This window comes from Acanthopagrus latus, chromosome 15 (genome assembly GCF_904848185.1).
Source record: "Acanthopagrus latus isolate v.2019 chromosome 15, fAcaLat1.1, whole genome shotgun sequence".
Taxonomy (NCBI): Eukaryota; Metazoa; Chordata; class Actinopteri; order Spariformes; family Sparidae; genus Acanthopagrus; species Acanthopagrus latus.
In genome coordinates this window covers 6,573,603-6,593,884 of record NC_051053.1, presented here as the reverse complement: position 1 = coordinate 6,593,884, position 20,282 = coordinate 6,573,603, and the positions used below count along the sequence as shown (strand labels likewise).

The following is a 20,282-nucleotide window of genomic DNA, read 5'->3' as shown; positions in this document are numbered from 1 at the left end:
TTTTCGGCCAACCGCATGCTGGGAAAAATGGCGCAGAGGCTCACAACGCCTGTTACACGACCCCATGGACAAGAAGCACCGTGAGGAATGAGCTCATTCACAGAGGATAGGCTACCACCTCTTTACTTGTCTTTCCAAGGCTTGCAACCCTTGAGAACGCAGCACTTTACATCCCTCTGTACAGCTTGCACTATATCTGCGTCAGTGGGCTGTGAGCACGGCGACCAAACAGTAATTTTTCCCCTTGCTAGTCTGAATAATATCTTGACGTTCGAGAAGGTCAAACTCAGTGTGTAACAAGCAAAACAGATTTGGGGGGGAAAACAGACTGGGGCAGCAGAAACATATTTTCTTCTTTACTCCCATCTAATTAATCCTCCTGCCACCCTCTCTCTCTCTCTCTTAGTGAGTGCTCCCGACCCAGTGGCTGAAAAACCATAAAATACAACTTGGTCAGTATTTTTTTTTTGTTTTCTTTACCACAAACACATTACTTCAGGTCAGCAGAGCGAGAATGCATTTCCTTGGATTTCCTTCAGTGTTTTATAGAGGTTCTCGTGCATGTGAAAGGTTTTGAAAATGGAAAAAAAAAAAAGGCCAATGTCGGCGTGAACAGGAGCTCCTCTCTCGCTGCTCCTGAAACGCCTCGTCAGCAGTCTCGCTTTTAACTCTGCGACATCACACTAACGGTTCTGGCGGTGTTGGCGGTGTTGGCTCAGGCGTGCGTCAGCTGACCAATCAGAGCAGGCTGGGTTTTCGGCAGCTTAAAGAGACAGGAAGTGAAACAGAGCGTGTCAGACTGATGGGGAATACAGTGCTCCTGAATAAGGAAACTTCTTTTTTTTTCGCATTAAAGCATAAAAAAAATGTCTTACAGCTACCAGACTGCTCTACTTGCCTTTACCCATTTGCTGCTGCTGATGATGACAACGATTATTATCATTATTATAATTATGATTATTATTGTTATCTATCAAAACCTCAGTGTGGCAGTACAAATAATCATCATGACAACAATACTGGTATCAAAGTATTTGGTTAAAAATTATCAGGATATTTGATTTTGTCAAACGGTCTGAGAATTTACGAAGCCCATTTGAGGAGATGACGAAATATCGAGATGTATTGTGAATCGAAATGCTGAATAAAAATGTCACGATATTATTTCGGGACCATGCAAGCCAAGCCGTAACGCGCGGATATAAGAAAGTTACAGGCGATGATGAAATGTCTCAGAGCGCTGATGGAGCACCTGGGCAGGCTCCCCCTCTGTAAACACTCCATCAGCAGCGCCGTTTTGGAATTTGAATGAATTTGGGCGCGCTCCGCTGCCTCCCGTTCGTCTTTATGTAAGATGATACCGACGTGGGTGCACCGTGCGGAAAACCTACTCACTCGACCAGTGCTCCCACTCACTCACTGTGCGAACCCAGCAGCGTTCAGTGCTCACCACTATCACACGCTGGCACACACGGTGCGAGCCGAGCGCGCTCCCCGCCTCCCATTCATCCCGGCGAAGGCTGCTGCTCGCACTTTTTCTTCCTCTTCCTCGTCTCCTCTTCCCCTCCCGGAATAGCTGACTTTGTTTTTGTTTTCGGCTCCCTTTCGCTCGGAGTGGATGATATCAACAGAGCTGCGTTTTTTTTTCTTCTTCTTCCTCTTCCCTCCGCGGTACTACGGACCGGAGAGGAGTTGCCAGAGGACGCGCGCATCACGACGGAGAGCAGCGTGAGGGAGTTCTTTTTTTATTTTATTTTTTATATTTTTTATTTTATCTTATTTTATTTTTTGGATGGGCAGGTGGAGCGGTTTCAAACAAAGAAAATAAACAAAATATCTTTACTCGAGAGCGCAACTGCCACCTGCTGACGCTCCAGCCACGTTTTGGAGGGATTCTTTACTGCACAGGTGCGCTAAGGGATTAAAAAAAAAAAAAAAACAGGCAGTTGGCGGATGGTTGTCGGTTTCGTGGAGAGGAGTCACTGCCTCTGCGCAAGGTGAGTGATGGGGGAAACCCTGACCGTCGAGTTTGTCCGACAGATTAATTATTGATCGGTGCTGATGGATTGAATTTGAAGTCTGGGTCATCCTCAAGCAGCACCCTGAAAGTTTTCGGCGCCCTTAAATCACGCATTTTGCCTGTGGGATCCCTGCTGGGAGGCTGTCAGTGGAGTTTGAAGCAACGTCTGCTAACTTTGTGTTATGTATTAAATGTAGAGGACTAGAGGCAGGGTACTGATATCATAATCTACTGCTGCATGGTGTCGGACTTTTCCTATAGAGCTTGTATTGTCATTTGTATTTATTTATTTAGAAACTGTCTAAAAATACTGGGGGGGGGAATATCAGAGTTCAAGATGAGGTCCCAGAATATTCCTTTGTGTCCTGAAGGCAGTGCACACATGCTCAGTTTACACTGCGGCTCATCCTTACACTGGGGAAAAAAGGTGAGACGCAGAGAACGTGTGGTTTTTCTGCTTAATACATTATTCAAATGATTAATAGGTTATCACTGCAGATTCATTTTTTATTCAGATAATTAACCTATCATTTCAAGTCAAGTCAAAAGTAATTTCCTCAGTGGGCTTCAGCTGGCCAGCTCTAAATGAGAGACAGAGTAGGTGTAGTCTGAACCAGAGGCAGCGATGATTTCTAAACTTTTCCCAACACGCGCTGCCCCACCTTCAGTAATGACTTTCTGTGAAACGTGAAAATGAGACCCGTGCCACGTACAATGCGGATCAGCTCTGATACTTGATGCATGGAGTTTGTCTGGCTCCTGTCCATCTCCCTGAGAGCCCTCTTACCGCGAGTATTTGTCACTTGGGGAAGAATGTCCAGTCAGCCTCACTGGGCGTCTGAGGCAGCATGATCCCAGCTTATGGCCTTTACACAGCACTCGCCCGCCTGTCAGCAGGACTTAGACACAGAGCACAGGGAAATATCACTCTTTCACACACACACACACACACTGCAGTCAAGTGTCATGAAGTAGAACGCTTCAATGTATTCATCCCGTGCAGCCATCCTGTATTTGCCCCAAACAGCACTCTCTGCTCTCAGTGCTCTGCATTTTATTTTTCCACATGTAGCCCAACCGCCTGAGCTGAGCTGAGGCTTCACGCTCTGTCTACATACAGTTATTGATCAGCACGCGCTGACTTCTGCTTTACTTCAGGTCACTGCAGCAGGCAGGGCTGCAAAGTCTCAGAGCAATATCAGAGCTGCAACAGATGAGTATTTTCATTACTTTGAATCTGCCAAATAACGGATGAATCATTTTGTCTGTAAAATGGTTGGAATTTGAGAGAAATGTCTGCAAGAGCTCGAAAACGCTTGTTTCAGTTCTGAACTACACAGCCAGGTTGCTCAGTCAATTTGATCGATTATTCAACAGGCCTATTATTTATCAATATTTTGATTTTTCTTCTTTCCTCTGATGCGTGTGATCATATATGTCATATATATATAATGTCTTTGGGTTTTGCCGTACACATCAAGAGGACGTCGTCTTGTGCTTCAGGTACCTATGTCGGACACTTACCAACTGTTTCTGACATGCAGATTCAAACATTTACTGATTAATCGAGAAGTTAATCAGCACATGGATCGATAATTGAAGTAATCCTTGACTGCAGCCTTTTAAAAAATGTTCATATTCATGTTATTCAGACAGTGACAAGCGGAACATCACGTTAAGGAGGCTGAAGCGAGCAAACTTTGAGCATTTTGCCTTGAAAATTGACTTTACACCCAATTGATTATCAAAATCCTGGTGATCGACTGATTGATTTAGCTCCACACCATATTCCAAGTAGTCATAACTGCGTCTCATATCGTTGTATGTTTCACGATGCTGTCCCCTTCGGGTTTTTGGTGAACATAATCTTGTCTATAGATACAGTATAGCTGTAAACGCTTATATTTACTATAATTTTCTACACTACACTGTATGTAACTCGAAAGCAAAGCAAGTTAATTAGTATGTTTCTAATGTGCAACATATACAGTGCAGCTCTCGCCGTACAGGAGTCTGTTTCACTCTCCCTCCTTCTGTCTCTCATGATGTGCTGAACTGCATCTGGGGGAGAATCTGATTAACCGACTGGCATAATTTACCCCGGTCCTTGAGGAATAAGCAGAGGAGCGATGTTGTTTTTGAAAAGTGCCTGCTTTCCCTCTATACATACAAATAAAGCACATAAAAACTTAAACACGCTCACTGAGACGCAATCACTGACACACACACACACACACAGCAATAAATGAGGCAGTGATGCTCTTGAAAAGTAGCTTCTTCTCTTCCGCAACAGGACAGGGATTGATTGAGCGAGCGAGTGCATATGTGAGTGTGCATGCACGCACGTGTGTGAGAGTGTGTGTGCATTGCTCTAGTTTCTTTAAGATTGATAGAGCGTCATGTGTGGGTGTGTGTGTGTGTGTGTGTGTATGTTTTCTTCCAGGAGTGCTCCTTAGCAACAGGCAGCATATCCTCTTCAAATATCTCTTTCTCACACGCCGTATACTGTGACCTTTGTGCAGACTGTGTGCAAGCGAGCCTTTGCATGGGTTCATCTGCTTCTATCTGTTAATGTGTGTGTGCATTTGTGTGTGTGTGTGTGTGTGTGTGTGTCCCTGTACATCAGTGTGTCGGCCGTTTGACCTTTCTTAGTGTAGATTCATTAATAGCTGCATGATAACTGATGTTGAGCCGCCCGCTGCGCCTGTCTACACGATCGAGATATTGAGTCCGTCTGTCTCATAGCCGCTTCCGCGCAGTGCCAACCTCTTCCAGAAAGCTTTTTGTCTTTCTTTTTCTCCCCTGAATCAAAGCAGATATCATCACAATCGCGCCGTATTGATAATGATTCGGCATGCTTTGAACAAGTGGCGGTTTATCACTTTTTAGTCTATTTCAAGTCTCTCTCGGCGTGAGCCTGAGAGACATCTTTAATATATATCTTGACACGGCTGTCGTGTTATGTTAATATCAGTGTTAGGCTAATAACTGGTTGCATATTTCATATCCGGGAATAGCAGACAGAGCTCTTTAGAAATCAATTTTCTTTTGCTCCATCACCACGTTCGGAAACTGGCCCGCTGCCAGATGGGGGGGGGTGATGAGGGAAGGAGAGGGTGATTCTGTGGGTGCATTAGTGAATGAGGGTGGGGGTAAATATGCTTATCAGATCCAGAATTCATTCTCCCACGTCTCTCAATTTGCCTAAATAAGTTATTCACTGCCTCTAAACTTCATAAAACATCCACAGACGCAACGAACAGATGAGGGAGGTGAAGAAGCGCCCGATGGTAGATTCCTATTAATATGGGCGAGGTGCTGCAAGGTCATGCCCCATTTCTGTGTGCGTACGAGTGTGTGATGCACTGTCACAGCATGCAGGCGTATATATATATCAATAGCATATTCCTCTGTGTGCCTGTGCGTTTGGTCATAATTTCCAGCACAGCGTGGGGTTTATATGCTTGCTTGCCACTTTTGTTGATGGGGTTGGTGTGTGCATGTGGAGGCTATATAACTCACATCACAAACACCGTGCCTTCACAGTTTTAATCCGGTAACAAACTCATACTCGTGATTGGAAAACAAATCATATTCAGTAAATCCAATGGCAAGGGAGCCAGAGTTTCTCTGACTGAAACAGGCGGATTGGTATTGTTATGTTCAGTCTAACTTATGCACTTATTTTTGGTTCATCTTCAGCGGACTGTGCTCTTGTTTGATCTTATTTGATTTACTGTGCGCTTAATCCTGAAAGAAAGTCTCCTTTTCTGTTTCAGGGTTATTTTCAACATGCACTTTAATTCTTTTGTTTGATCATTTGACTGCTGATTGCTCCGATCAATGCCATTGATTGCTTGCTTGTTCTTTTAAGCTCTCAGTTTGCTGGAAGCACTGTTCCCCATCGCACACTTGAGGGCCAAGACAGCTCTAACAGTTGAGGCCATGAGCCAAAATCAATCCTCTCAATATAAACACTCTCTTAAAGAACAGAGCTACCAGGAAACTGAACTGAAAAAAAAGTTAAATAGAATTAATCCAGTGGATCTCACAGTGAGCTCAGCATGACAGTCATAACAATGGTCCTTTAATGCTTTTGCAGTTATCTTTCTTGACTGTGACAGTGACCTGACTAATTATTAGGGGAGGGACCAAGTATTGATGGGGCAATACATCATTCTACTCCCTCTTGTCAAATGATTGTTGATACACTGGCGCCAAATATTGATATTTAAATAGAAGCATGGAGGTGATCTAAACAGATTCCCCTGACTCTTTGATCAACCAGTCACTGTTTCATGACTTCTGTAATTATAACTTACACAGAGTTGTATTCTTTTAAGTCCAGAACTTTTCTAGCAGTTCAGACTTTTGACAGTTTAACGCTGTTTTACATTGGAATGATGGCACTCGTGGGCATGGATGAGTTGCAATCTGTGTGCGTGATAAAGAGGCACTAAGCTAAAACTTTTTTATACATTGTGTTATTTCAGTTCCTGGAACTGACACCACAATGCGGTGAACAAATACATAAATCCTGTACTTTGCCTTTTTAGGGTTGTTTTGTGTTCTTCATGTGTTTCCCACACATAAGCTTTGTCTACATGGGCTCATTGTAGTATGAATGGACCGTGTGAAGTATGCAAAATGTTAATGAGACCTACTATACTGCTATCGTTTTTTTTTTCCTTTCCTTCAGTGTGTCATATCGGTGCTTGGGAATGTAAAAGGTCCAAAAGTCCACGCCAGCAAGAGCTCCACTGTCCTACAGAAAACATGGCCCCTGAAGTACCTCAAATGCATCGTCAGTAGTCTCGCTTGCAACTCCGTGGCTTCTTGACATCACACTTCATCACCATGTCACACATTTGCACAGCTTATGTCTGTATTCATGGTAGAAGTGAGGCTGACTGGAAACAGAAAACAGGACAGAGCTGACCGGAGACATGGCGAGCCGTGGGGGATCAGGCATGTGGGAGCTGACCAATCAGAGCAGACTAGGCATTTGGGCTAAAACAGAGCAACTCAGACAGAGGTCATGCCCTATCACATAATCCCTGATACTATACTACCTTATCATATCATATCTTGAGTCACTGTGATTCCCATCCCTAGTAGTTTGTAGGATGGTGTGTGGTTACATTAAAAGTAATGTATTAAGTGGCATTTCTTTGATTCTGAGGATTTTGCTATGAGTTTATTTTTCAGACGTTCTCATTTGATCTTATTTGATTTACCGCATGAGCTTAATCGCAAAGTGGCTGAAAGTTTTAGTCTTCTTTTTGGTTTCAGGTTATTTTCAACATTTCACTTTATTCCTTCCTTTGTTTGATCATTTGATTGTTGAGTACCACGATCAATGCCATTGACTGCGTCCTCGTTCTTTTAGCTCTTTCGAAGGGCCACTCGAACTCTAACAGTTGAACCCAAAAGCTAAAATCAATCCTTTGAATGTATTAACACTCTCTTAGAGAACACAGCTACCAGCAAAAAAAAAAATACAATCAATCCCAAGGATTCCATGGTTGGCCCAGCATGTAAATAACCAGTAAGTTGTTAAAACTGTTGTGATTGCCTTATTAAACCCCATCACTGACCTGTGTAATTATTCCAGCGCAGGATGTATTTGTGAGCATTCATAGAAACACTGTGAAGGACACTTTAGCACTCACACACATGCAGAGACACACGCCTCTTACAAAAGGTGCATTAATGACCTTTTTTTTCACCTCTGGCTTGTTGTGGGGATCCCTGCAGGCATGACAATGTGCGTCTACTAACACCAACACACACAAACACACAGCCTGTGATTGACAGCTGATCCCACAAGGATATTTGTGTACACGTCCCCTCAGGACTAAAATACATCGTCATCTCTCAGCTGCACGACACTGAAAATATTTACGCACATGCTTTTCAGTCAAACCACCAGATTTACCGGAGCATTGCCCGAGCCTTTTGTTTCACAGAACAGGGAGCTTATTTTACTAATTAGTAAGGGGGTAACTGTCATATTGCTAATTAGCTGTTTGCAGTCTCGTCAGTTCAATAATGAAGACAAGGCAAGTGAGAGAGGATGGAGCGATATGGAGGAGGAAAGTCATTATGAAGCATTATTTGGCTAGTGTCACTTCAGTTGTTGCGCTTATTGCAAATGTTATGGCTGGTTTCTCTCACACTTCTTGTTTTCCCTCCCCAACATCTTCTGGATGTATTACTTGTATGTCTCACTCCAGCTCGGTCTCTGAGGTAATGCGTGTCTTTTATGTTCAGGTGCACGCTGCCTCGCGGGAAATCTGCTCACTCCCACTTCCCATGTAGCTCTAATCTGCCGACTGGTATAATGCATATCCGACTTCGAAAAATATGGCGTAATATTTCCTACGTGTGAAATTTTTGTTGGCTTTTAAATTAGTTTCTGTCAAGGTTTAGGAAAATACATTCATGAAAATATTGAATTTCATTGTTAGGTGCTCTCAGCGCCTCCCATGGGCTCCCAACAGCCTAAATCCTTAAAGCATGTGCTGAGTGCAATGCCATGTTTGAAGGCCCTCTTTTTATTGATCATACCACTTTCTTGGTTTTGTTGGATAGTCAAACCACGCTGTGACATCACTGAAGTCTCAAATCTAATGCACTTTGTATTGAATTTTGGTGTTGGGTGTGAAAAAAAAAAAAAATCCAGACATCTATAATTGCTCTGCCGCTTTGAAGAGGATAACATGGAGATGAAAACTGGGAAAAGTTATGCGAAAGCAGAAAAGAACATTTGGACAAAATGTGCCGATGTATAAAAAGGGTGCAATTAGTTGCTAATGGAACAGATAGACTCCAACAGTTTTGTTGCCATCAAGCATTGCATTCCCCATATGTTACAGTAACATAACGACCCCCATTTAAACAGGTCGCCGTTGGTTTCCCCCCATTAACTCAGTTTGCCTAAGAGTCTACTGAACACACACATACACACACACGCATACACTCAGACACAGGGAGATGTGCTCGGTTAAACTGGGAAAACCTAACTCTGCCCCGGATAATAGTCTTCATTCACCCTCTAATGAATCCATATTGTGGCCTAAAGGGGAAGATCTGCTATTAATACCATTAACAAGTAATGGCCCAGAGAGAGAGAGAGAGATTTTCAGAGATAAAAGTACCACAGCATGCTCATGAATAAAAAGGTCTGATGAAGGCAGAGAGGTTATAAAGAGTAGAGAGAGTGCTGGTGGGGACCTCCGGTTCAATCTCATCTATCCCTTTTAAACTGGAGAAACTCAAAGATCCAACAAGTTGAAGTTTTCTCTCCGCTGTGCTACTTCACCACAACAACAAAAAAAAAGGTGGTTTTCTAGGTTTCCCCAGATTTGTTTAGCTGTGATGGTTAACTGCTCAGATTCTGTATGTTATCATGATCTATCAGTCAAATCACCCATGAGCAATGTTTGTGCAGAAGTACGATAAGACCACAGCCAAGCTGATGACTGACTATGTACTCAGGTGATGTGTTGCTTTAGGCTAAATTGCTAAATACATTCACACCTTGTGGTGGCTCTGAAGGAAATTTCGGGAGATCACATAAGTCAGTAAAATACATCATCTAGGAGCCATAAATTGAATTTAATTGAGTTAAAACCATTCATCCTGAGGGAGGCATGAATGTTTCAAATTTGTTTTTTAATTCAAGCGATTGCAGCTGAGATATTTCAGTCTTTAGTCTTCAGTGGTTGACCGACTGATCCACCAACACTGCCATCGACAAAGAATCTGACCATGCATCCAGTCAACGTCATTTCAGACTATCATTATTACCGTACCAAAAAGGTTTACAGTGCATGAATTTTAAAAACTTCATTTTTCTTTTTCTTGTCATTTTGTTGTTAAAATGTATTTATTCAGCAAGTTTCATTAAGATCATAATCTCTTTTGCAAGGGAGAGCCAGGAGTGAGCATTTACACTCCTCTAAAATATAAGCTAGATATAAAAAGAAATATCAGCAAGTATTCTGAAGAGGAATGAGTATCTCTAACTTGGAGTTGCTTTGCAATTTATTCCAGTGTGAAGGTGCATAATACAGTAGCTTATCTGCTCCCCTCTCACAAGAGTAGATAAGTCTACACCATCCCTCATGAGTAATCCCTGCCCTCAAGGCCATATTTCCACCACTGGGAGAGAAAGGAGATAGAAGAGATGGAGAAAAGCCAGAGACACAGAGATGGAAAAGCATAGTGTGTGTGTGTGTATGTGTGTGTGCGTGTGTGAGTCTTTCACTCAGTAAATAGCAAGGCGACTTGCACATAACTCAGAAAGGAAAATTAGGTCAAAAATGGAATTTGGGGCACAACAAGCAGTGAGCAAAAGGAGAAGAAGAGTCACAGACACACACACTGACTCAGGGAGAGTAATGGGTGACCTGACCTTGGCATTAAGTGTGTATTTGTATGCAGGGCCCTCTCCTCCCAGGAGACTTTACCCTGTTGGTGACTAAGTTGAAATAAACCATCGGTGCAAACTCATCAGGGGTGAAAAGGCCGATTTGTAAATATCAGTTAAATGAAGCTTTATGGACGATTTTAGCACAAGGATGCACAATTAATGTAATCTTACTGCTATGAAAGGAATGTAGGTGGGGATGTCTGGCCAGAACACAAGCAGTCCCGAGAGCTCAGAACAGGGTCACAAGAAGTGCATAGCATCCTTGCATCCATTGACGCAATGCAGTAGAGGGCAAGCAGAACAATGCAAAATTAAGATTGCTTAAAATCCTCAGTAAAAGCTGCTGGCTAGCTTAGTCTAAGATTCAACTGGATGCATGTCCATTGCGTTCCGGGTGCAGTATGTTTTTTTTTCTCCTTCATCTGTCACCTGGCAACCCCTATCGGCTGGGTTTTGAGTGCCAGACAGCTGGAGCTGCGAGACCACACAGTTCATGCACGACCAAAGTTATAAGTATGTGTTATAAAAACAACAACACCAAGTGTTCCCAACCGAAGGATTAGTAGAAGAGCTTCGTATTTGTCTCTTTTTTGTGAGTTTTGTGCTGGCGTCAACACAGAATGTTTTATTTCGAAAATTAACTGGATGTTATGTTGTTATTTCGGTTGCTGCGTCGTGCTCCATCATCCAGCAGAAATGGAAGTCCTGCATATCTGCTCCGGCAGGAACCAGATTGCCAGAGCAGATACGCAACGCAGCAGAGCCAGTGGAAGTAAACACATAGACTAAAGTGAAACGTATCAGCTCCGCTGCCATGGCAGGTCTGTGACACAGCGGAGCCGGACCGGACATGTCTATCTGGTGGAATCTAGTCGTCAACCTTCAGGCTTAAAACAAAATCAGATAAGCAAGTAGCACTCAAGAGTTTGCAGTGAGGTTGTAAAAGTAAAATCCAGACATCCGATGAGCAAAACCTTTACCTGATTAAAACATGTTGGTTAAAAGGCAAAAATGATTCATAAAACGACTGCTTAAAACAGGATAAAATGTCAAATTGTGACAGAGCCTTTGTCTGACATGTACCATGCCAACGCAATACGCCCTCCTAAAAAGGAGCAGATTAAGTTTATTATGATCCTCATGTAAGACATTCTTACTTTAAAGTTAATAATACAATAAAAAGAATCAGTTATTGTCTCCCCCTCATATGGGGGAGTTTCGTGGTCCACAGAACATTTACTTCTTGAGCTTCACTGCAAAAAAGTGTTTTCCTAAAGAAGTGAAGTAGACGAGGAATAGTTCTGATGACAGGCCGAGCCAGAGGTCCCATCTACTTGTTTAGGAAAATGCTGTGACTCTGTTTTGCTGTGAAGCTCCAGAAAAGTTTTGTGGATGATGAAACTTCACCCACCTTTCCATCGGCTCGCAGGAGAGTAGACAATGACGGAAATGTAATTCGTGGGTGGTCCTTTTTTTCTTCAAGTCCTTTCCTTCAGTCGAGAACTAACCTCCCAGAGACGCTACACTCTCCGATGTGCACACAAAAGCACCCCAATCACACGTTTGTCACTCATTTTAGGGTCATCAGGTTTTAGCTCTTAGTTTTGCATCCCACAGCGAGCCTTCTGTGTTTGTACCCCGGCCGTGTTTGAGTTTGTGTATGTTTGCACTTTTCAGTATTGAGCAAGGAGAATACAAAGCAAGCTCCTGCAATGCAAACATAATGAATGTGGATTCGGATCAGACTTGAGCTCCGGCTCCTTTTAAAGACTTCATTTCCCTCAGTCTAGTACCTTTGATTGCTACTGTACAAAGGGGGGAGGGTTGTTAATCTTGGGGCTGGTTCGAGGGGGGTGTTGGGGGGGGGGGGTGCCAGGCAGAGGGAAGACAGTGTTCAGAAAGATTATATTACCAAGAGTGAAACAGGAAAGGAATTGTGGAACATCAAAGTGACACGGAAGAGTGCCTTTACAATATAGGGTTCCATAGTATTAACCCTGGAACCCTTTCTCTTGTTATTCCCACTAGGGACTCATTAGACAGGTCATTGGCTCTCAGGCTGATGTCGATATTTCGTCGTCTGTATGCATAATTTGACAGTTGAATCGGAGCACCACTTTCTTTCGAATGAGATAAGAACTATATGAAATGTGAGAGGAGGAAGGCGAAGAGGGGACCAGACAGTCCGGTTCGCGGCAGTCACCCTCCTCAAGGAGAAAAAAAATGAAAGATTGAGGAGGAAGGAAGGGATGGGGAGGGGGGGGGAGTTAAAAGAAGCCCTGCTGCCCCAACCACCTGCTGTTCTCTCTCTCTCTCTCTCTCTCTCTCTCGCTCTGTCTCTTTATCACTCACCCTCTCGCGTAATTTATTCAATGCGGCACATTTATCTGTCTGTCTGTCAGCAGTCCGTCTTCAGTATGTATCTTACTGAACAAAGGTGGGCTTTCAGGGCCGTCAGAGAAATGAAAATGTGTGAATTGTAATAGGAGCGCCGTCTCTGAAGCTCTCCATCGGGATAAAACATCACACCATATCTCTGTCTGTACAATGGGGCCCTCGCGTAGTACAACGCTATATATTAGCGAGTGATATTACAAACTAATTAATATTCTAAGCCCAGGCGACAGGAAACAGTCTAAGTGGTTGCATTTATTACAAAAGAACAAAAGGCTGTGTCCGATTCAGTGCCAGCTTTTTAATGAATGGTGGGCCAGAGGCTGAGATTTGAGGGAGGGCTCAGAGTTCACGCTGATGTTAAATACTTGATGTGGTCTTAAAAGGGAATACCCTTAAGGTTCATTCTGTCTTCAGGGCCTCGGGCTTTCATGCTCTCGCTAAGACTTATTTCTGCAATTCTGTTTCTAATTGAGTTCAGGGCTTTTCTTTTTTTCATTTCTAATATGAGCTACTGGCATAATGTTCATCATTTCACAAACCTAAACCAAAGACGTTTTGTCTACTCTGTGTTTTTATATGCAGTCACCTCTTTTTCCATTATGTATTTTCATTGAGTCTTGAGGTATTTCTCTCTGAACATACTTCCAGCTAGATGAGGAAACATCAAAGTGAAAGTGAAACTCTCGTAGAGACCCTGGTGATACTGTGAGCAAAGTTTCATGTTGTGTTGAGCCTTCTTAGTGTTTTTAAAAAGAGCGATTTTGATGCTATCGTAAAAGTGCTGTAGCACTCCCACTGAGAAGTTTGACCCGAAAACAAAAATACGGTAAATAAATAAAGTGCCACTTTCATCGTAATTATGCTTTTACAGGAAGATTTGACTCATATACATTAACAAAAAAAAGCCTGGGTTGCATTTTGGCGAGAGTTTCATTTTAAGATTATTAAAACATCCTCAATTATTATCTGTCAAACTGGCATTTATTAGCGCTGGTGTTTAAAAACTATGCTAATCTCAATCACCAGGGCCGTGAGGGGTCAACTTCATTTGATTGACAACGGCCTGGCAACAGCAGCAGACAACCCATCAACTGTCATGAGGCTGAGAATCAAATACTGCAAAATCCTGACTTTTCACATGGAGATATGTAAAACAACCCTTTTCTTTCCACAAGATTGATTGATTGATTGATTGATTGATTGATTGATTGATTGATTGATTGATTGATTGATTGGCAGCTGCACAGCTGTGTGCCTCAAAACATGCACTGATTTTCATGAAGGTAGGCAACACGGCCATTTTTAACCTGACCACACCAACATCACTTCCTGCCGCAGCTCCCTCCCCTGATCCAACCTCCTGTGCTGTAATTCTTGTGCTGGATGTGGCATTTAATATTCACATATTTTTTTATGACGGGGGATAAGTTCTCCCAGCAGAATCCCAGAACCATTGCTGCAACTCAGATTTTTCAACAGTGAATGGACAATATGCTCTGCTATTCTATTTATGGTTGCAATCTCCAGCCTCGGAGCTCTTTACTTAATGTAATTAGACAGGCAGTTATACGATTTTTACAACAAATTAGCATATATATGCATGTTTTCTAATCTCTCAGCTACTGACTCCTTTGCCATTGCCGGTAGATGAGTGAGTTGCCTTTCTTTTCTCTCATGTGTCATGTTTTGACGTCACAAACACGTCTGAAAAAAACAGGGGAACAGTAAAAATAGCAGCATGGAGAACATCAACATGTTTTATGCTTTACAGATTCCCTCCTTGAAACTGAATGATTTTTCCGGCGCTTATGGAACTGAGGCGGGTGGACGTATGCGGCAACTTCTGAAACTGAAAAAAGGAACAGAAATCAGCACGTTCAGCCAGGTGTCATGTTTTCATCCCTGCTGATCAGGAACTGGAGCCAATAAACACAATGACAGAAAAAAAGCCACTTGGTGTTAGGGGTTATTCTGTCTGTCCTGGGTGAGAGGGGGTTTAGAGTGACCAAATGCAAAGCTTGGACTGCGCATTCTTTTTCAATGATTAGTAAAGCGGTCTAACAAAGGCAAATTAAGTACTCATGGGATCATAAGCAGCATTGCCCGCCCCGTCTAATAATACTGTACATTTGGAGGCATTGGGTTGAAAGAATATGGCGTGTTGCAGTGACATCACACATATAAACCATTGTTAAGCTTTATGTATTCACTTAAATGCATCTCTTTTAGTTAATACCAGTGGCACCGGCTTGTCTCCCCGGGGCCCAGACTGCAGAGGCTGCACCAAAAACGACTCGACACTCGCTTCCTCGTACGCCGTCAGAGCCTCGAATACTCACGGGATTCTCACTGAAGCTTCAAAGCCCCCAAAGTGTTATTCGCACACATACGCAACATCAAATTTTTATAACTTTACTCCGTGTGAAAACAACACAGTTGTTTTCTTTTGTTTTGTAAAGCCAAATTAAATACGTCACAATCCATTACTGTCCATTTCTGCATACTGTTTACCCTCCACTGGAATGGGCAACTCCCAGTCTCTGTTCATCTGACAATGCGTGAAGTTATGTATGAAGAGCTTTACAGGAAAAGCTAAGAGTTAAAAATAAATTAAATCGAAAACAAAGATGAAATATATTTTGACAATTACAAGGAATACCATTTGTAATGAGAGAGCCGATGTGTTTCTAAATTTCAAAAAGACATTCCTTTGCCTGAGGTCCCCAAAAAGTTTCCTCGAGGAGCAGAACCTTTCATGCCAAATCCAGCTGTACTGGCTTTGCTATAAATGGCAAACTCTTCGACATAATACTCTTACTTACAAAAGAGCATTAGGGCCAGGGGTGAGAAAAAAGCAGAGAGGAGGAAGTTTTTGGTTTTTGTTCCAATTATGCACTGCAAGACAAAGTAGAAATGTTGATAATAAGGTCTCTTAAGGTCTCTGCCATTACGATATTCTTGGAGTGTAACTTTATGCGTGTAGTGTAACAACCTCTTCAAAGTCGTAACACTGACAGCTGCACTAAAGCCAATTCTGATGACAGTTTCACTGATTCATCTGCACGAGGCATTCTGTTTGATGCCGTCTAAAAAAGGTCGACCATAATCTCGGAACGTCAAGTTTGTTCTCAACATTTCAACTTTATTCACGACAACCTGACTTGCTGAACTCTTCCAACTTTGGCAGAAACTTTTTGTTCCACGTGGAGCCCATCACTCAAACTGAGACGCTGATTGAGAAAATAGATTTCTTGGGGCGATGAAATTTCCGACCGCTCGTCTGACACCAGGCTCCTCTAGCACGTATCATCTATATTTAAACTCCCTTTACTTGTTACACGCCGCCGTCACCGTCAATTACACAGTTTCCAGTGACCCCTGAATGCATCCGAGCGAAAAATAAGTTGCAAACTACACTGTAAACCAAGACGGGATTGAAAGATGAACTGAAGTTGAACTGTCTGATACTAAACATAACACATGACGATCTGTGGTTCACGCTGGTTTCGAAACTGATGATGAAGTTACAATCAATTAGATTTTCATGAAACACAAGCGCTAACTGCTTTGGTCCGACACGGTAGGAATGAAACCTCTTTTCCATTAAGATCTCTAAACCCATGTAACATGAAGATATCACATGCTCCAGTAATAAACCTCCCCGCCGACTCTTTTTTCCCTCTCTCCTTCTTGCTTTCATTATTATTTTCCCCCCACTATCTGCATTCCCATCTTTTCGCTTCGACGGGCCTGCCATTCCATTAATCTCACCAACAGATTGCCTCTATTAATTAGCCTACATCTCCCATCTTGCATGTAATAATCAGAGGTAATAGAGATATTAGGCAGATAGGGATATTTCTGCAGTCGCAATCGCTTTTAATTAGCCGCGAGATTAAAAGATAGGCTCGTTTCTGCCTGGCTGGCGTCCAGACAGACAGCGCAAGGTCTTTCTCTTGCCACAGTAAAAGTCCTGGAGGAAACGAATTCTGCAGCAAATCTAATGTGTCAGTTTGCAAAATATATCCATTCCTTCGTGTCTCACAGGACACCTCACACAGTGGAGGTAATAATGCGTCCATGCCTTGGGACTAAACAAGTTTCCAGCCTGTCATCAGTCACATTTCAGAATGAACACTGTACCTCACAGACAGGTTCAACTGCATTTTATGTGAAATGCGTCTGCAGTGCTTTTTGGTTTTAATGTATAGGGGGCGTCCTGAAACTCAATTAGATAATGGAGGAGCCGTCTGCACAGCATGTCCAGGTTGCAGCAAAGAGACAAGGAGAACAGACGGGGGTCATTACCAGTAGCGTGGTTAAGTGTGTGTGTGCGTGTGTGTGTGTACTCGCATGTGTGAGCGTGCTGCGCATTGGCTAAAGCTAATTACGAGACTAGATATGAGCCGTCACTACTTGTCCCTGCTGATGTTGCGATACCCGGGATGACCATGTAAAGTTACTGGAGCTGACCGCCGCGGCATCTGTGTGACTTGCACTATGAAACACTTTGGCCCCACAATCACCCGGTCCTGTTGCTTCCGAGAGGCGAGGAGCTCATCCCATTTAATGGTTGATGTTCCTGGGCCGCTCCCTGCAGACCCGTTACTCACCCCAGCCCTGTCAGCGCGGTGCCTACGGGGCACACATAATGAAGAGAATAGAAAATTGAACACAAGACCCCAGAGCACATCATTAAACCATTTTCTATTACTCAGTATAAAGGCAAGAGAAAACACTGCTGCCGGGTTGTTAAGAAACCAGAGCCACGGCTCCCAGTGGGGTGCTCAGGTCTCAGTGGTTTTTACTGGTTGGGATATACCAACACTGACAAGGTTTTAAGACACAGTCTCTCACCAGGGAATCTCACTGGAGACCTTTAGCAGTTTACCTCAGAGACTGTAACCCTCACCTAAGTTGCTCTTGACCTTGCTGTTTGCTGTTCTGCTAGTGTTCAGAAATTCTTGAAAGTTTCTGTGATGGATTGGAAAGGTGTCTTTGATCCAGAGTTAAAAAATGTTATCACACAAAAAGGCAATCAAAACATGTCTTCTTTGTCCAATTGATTTATAAGGATGAATCTGCTGATCCGGCTGATTCTTTATCGATTTGTTTTTTAATTCCTGAGTGATTTTAGTTGAGCTAGCTATTGCAACAATGTGACACCATCTGAAATGAGGAAATATTGGTACAGCATTCATTTTTATGTAGGTTTTCCTCGTCAAAGAAAACAACTGTAAAGCCTGCCTGCAGGGCTGCTCATTCACAGGCAGGCAGCTCAGCTGAAGCAGTGGCACTCGTGCAAAGCGCGTCAAAAACGTGCCATTCACAGGATTTAAGACCGCGCTTCATAGAAAGACGTTTCAGCCAATTCTTGATGATGTGAAATCATCATTTTACACACATTACAACCAGCGCTGTTGTCATTTTTCCTCGTGAAATGAAGCTACGCTATAGACCATTTCTTCCTCTCCGCCATGACATCTTCTTGTTGCATGAGAGAAGCATGAGTTTAATGTCACTGCAGTGCAAAACTGTCAGAAAAAAAACATGACGACATCGATTAAAGAAACTAAGGATCAGACTATTTGCAACTGGTTCTAAATGGAAGCAGGTGATTAATATGGTTGGCCAGCAAACTAAAACTCCAAGTTTCTTGAATGTTCATAAACTTTTTAACAATGTTCCTTTGGTTAATTGATATGGCTGAAGGCAGAGGAACAAAGTTTCTACCATCATGCTCCACCACCACTGTATAAAATTGTACTTTTTACCCCACTAAATGTCTTTGTTTGCTGGTGTCACTAGTTGTGTTACAGATGATGATTGTACATATTAAAATGATAAGCTGATAAAAATGTGATGCATTTCTACAAATCAACTCAAACACTGCATTATATAAGTAAAGCCTCAGGCCACCCTGGCCAACAATAGTAATCGTTGTTTTTTTCTGTCTGCATCTGGAGTGTTTGTAAATGATGCCAAACATTTAAGAAATATATATTTAACAGTTTAATGCTAAGTCAGATACAGAAACTCAAGCCAGAGCCTCAGGCCGCTGTTTCCAAGACTGGAGCCAAAACTCATGCATGAGAGTATGTTCTGACACAGAGGATCAACATATTTGGGGCTGGGACTGTCATAATGAATCTGTCGCTCTGAGGGAAAACTGTTTCTAAATTGAGATGAGATACACGCAAGCTTAACACACTAACACCCTAACACACACTATATTGGTTCACTGACATTTTATTCTGTCCTGCATTTAATCATATTCATAATTGCATATGTTTTTTGGGGGTGGGTGTGTTTTTATGTAGTCTCAGATGAAGATGAAGTCTGCGGGCGTCGTGGATGGAGGCTTGTTCACAGAGAGCTATTGCAACATCTGTAATGCCCAGCTCATCTCCGAGTCCCAGCGCACCGCTCACTACGAGGTGAGTCCGTCTCTGCTCACACAGGAACATTTTGCACGGAAAATGACTCGCAATTCTACGATCTCCGGTTGACAGATAGATTCCTGCACTGCACACTTTGCATCAGCCTTATTTGTACCAATTTGTGCTTGTGCCGTTCAAGACGCTGCTCATCCATTATACATGGACTTAATGCAGCATGGTAATGCTGGTTACACAAACAAACACACACGCGCACTTTATGTTTAATCTTGTCTACCTCTCAGCAGACTCCCTGAGATTTAATTCAATGAAAGGCCATTAAATAATCACCCCGATGCATTATTTAACTAGTGCGTGTGTGTGTGCACGTGTGCGTATGTGTGCGCACAGGCACATATGCATGTACCGCATTGAGGTCGCCCTTGATTACAAGACACAATTGGGATTAACAAGCAGACTAATGAGGACAAGGCCCTTATCTGGAGAGAATTAACAGGGACAATGACAGTGTGTTTGTGTCCGCACGCATGTGAACGCGGTCTTTTTCTGTCTCTCAGCCCAAGTCTGTCTGCACAATTCAGCGATGTTTGTTTCTGTCAAATATGATTCACTGTTTGTCCTCGGTGTCCCCCCTGACAAAAAAAAAAAAGAGTAGAGGTCAGTGGATCATGGAGACAGGACAGGAAAAAGTTTGGACTGGTTAGATTCAAAAAGGAGAGGAGGTGAGGTAGGGCAGCTCTACCTGCAGCACAAGTTGTGGGTTAACTGATATTGTTTTAAGGAAGCCACAGAAATAACAATGAGAAGATGAGGAGAGAAGTACAATTAAGGTGGAAAAAAGAAAAGAAAGTTCTGTCATAAACCAGAAGTTAGCATCAGCGTAGCAATAGTTCCTTCAAGAAAATGTAAATGCGATTTTTCAATTAGATTTTGGGATATTTCATAAAATGAGCTCTGTGAACATGTTTTGCTCTGCAAGAAGAAAAATCACCTTTATGATTTTTGAAGTATAAATGTGATTGACAGAAGT

At 42.7% G+C, this 20,282-nt stretch overlaps 1 protein-coding gene and 1 long non-coding RNA gene across 4 annotated transcripts in view; one reads left to right on the top strand and one right to left on the bottom strand.

The window, feature by feature from the left end:
• Nucleotides 1-453: 453 nt before the first annotated feature.
• Nucleotides 454-1,590, bottom strand: LOC119033667. The gene is made up of 2 exons (XR_005079343.1): nucleotides 1,451-1,590; nucleotides 454-763 (listed from the first exon to the last, which is right to left on the bottom strand). It is a non-coding gene; the product is annotated as an uncharacterized LOC119033667 (long non-coding RNA).
• Nucleotides 1,591-1,857: 267 nt separating this feature from the next.
• zgc:171482 (zinc finger protein) overlaps nucleotides 1,858-20,282 on the top strand; it is a 55,246-nt gene continuing 36,821 nt past the window's right edge. For all 3 annotated transcript variants that reach the window (XM_037124049.1, XM_037124048.1, XM_037124050.1), the window contains exons 1-2: nucleotides 1,858-1,997; nucleotides 19,175-19,291. In XM_037124049.1, coding sequence (XP_036979944.1) covers nucleotides 19,181-19,291 — 111 coding nt within the window. In that variant the 5' untranslated portion in view covers nucleotides 1,858-1,997; nucleotides 19,175-19,180. The remainder of the gene's footprint in view (nucleotides 1,998-19,174; nucleotides 19,292-20,282) is intronic.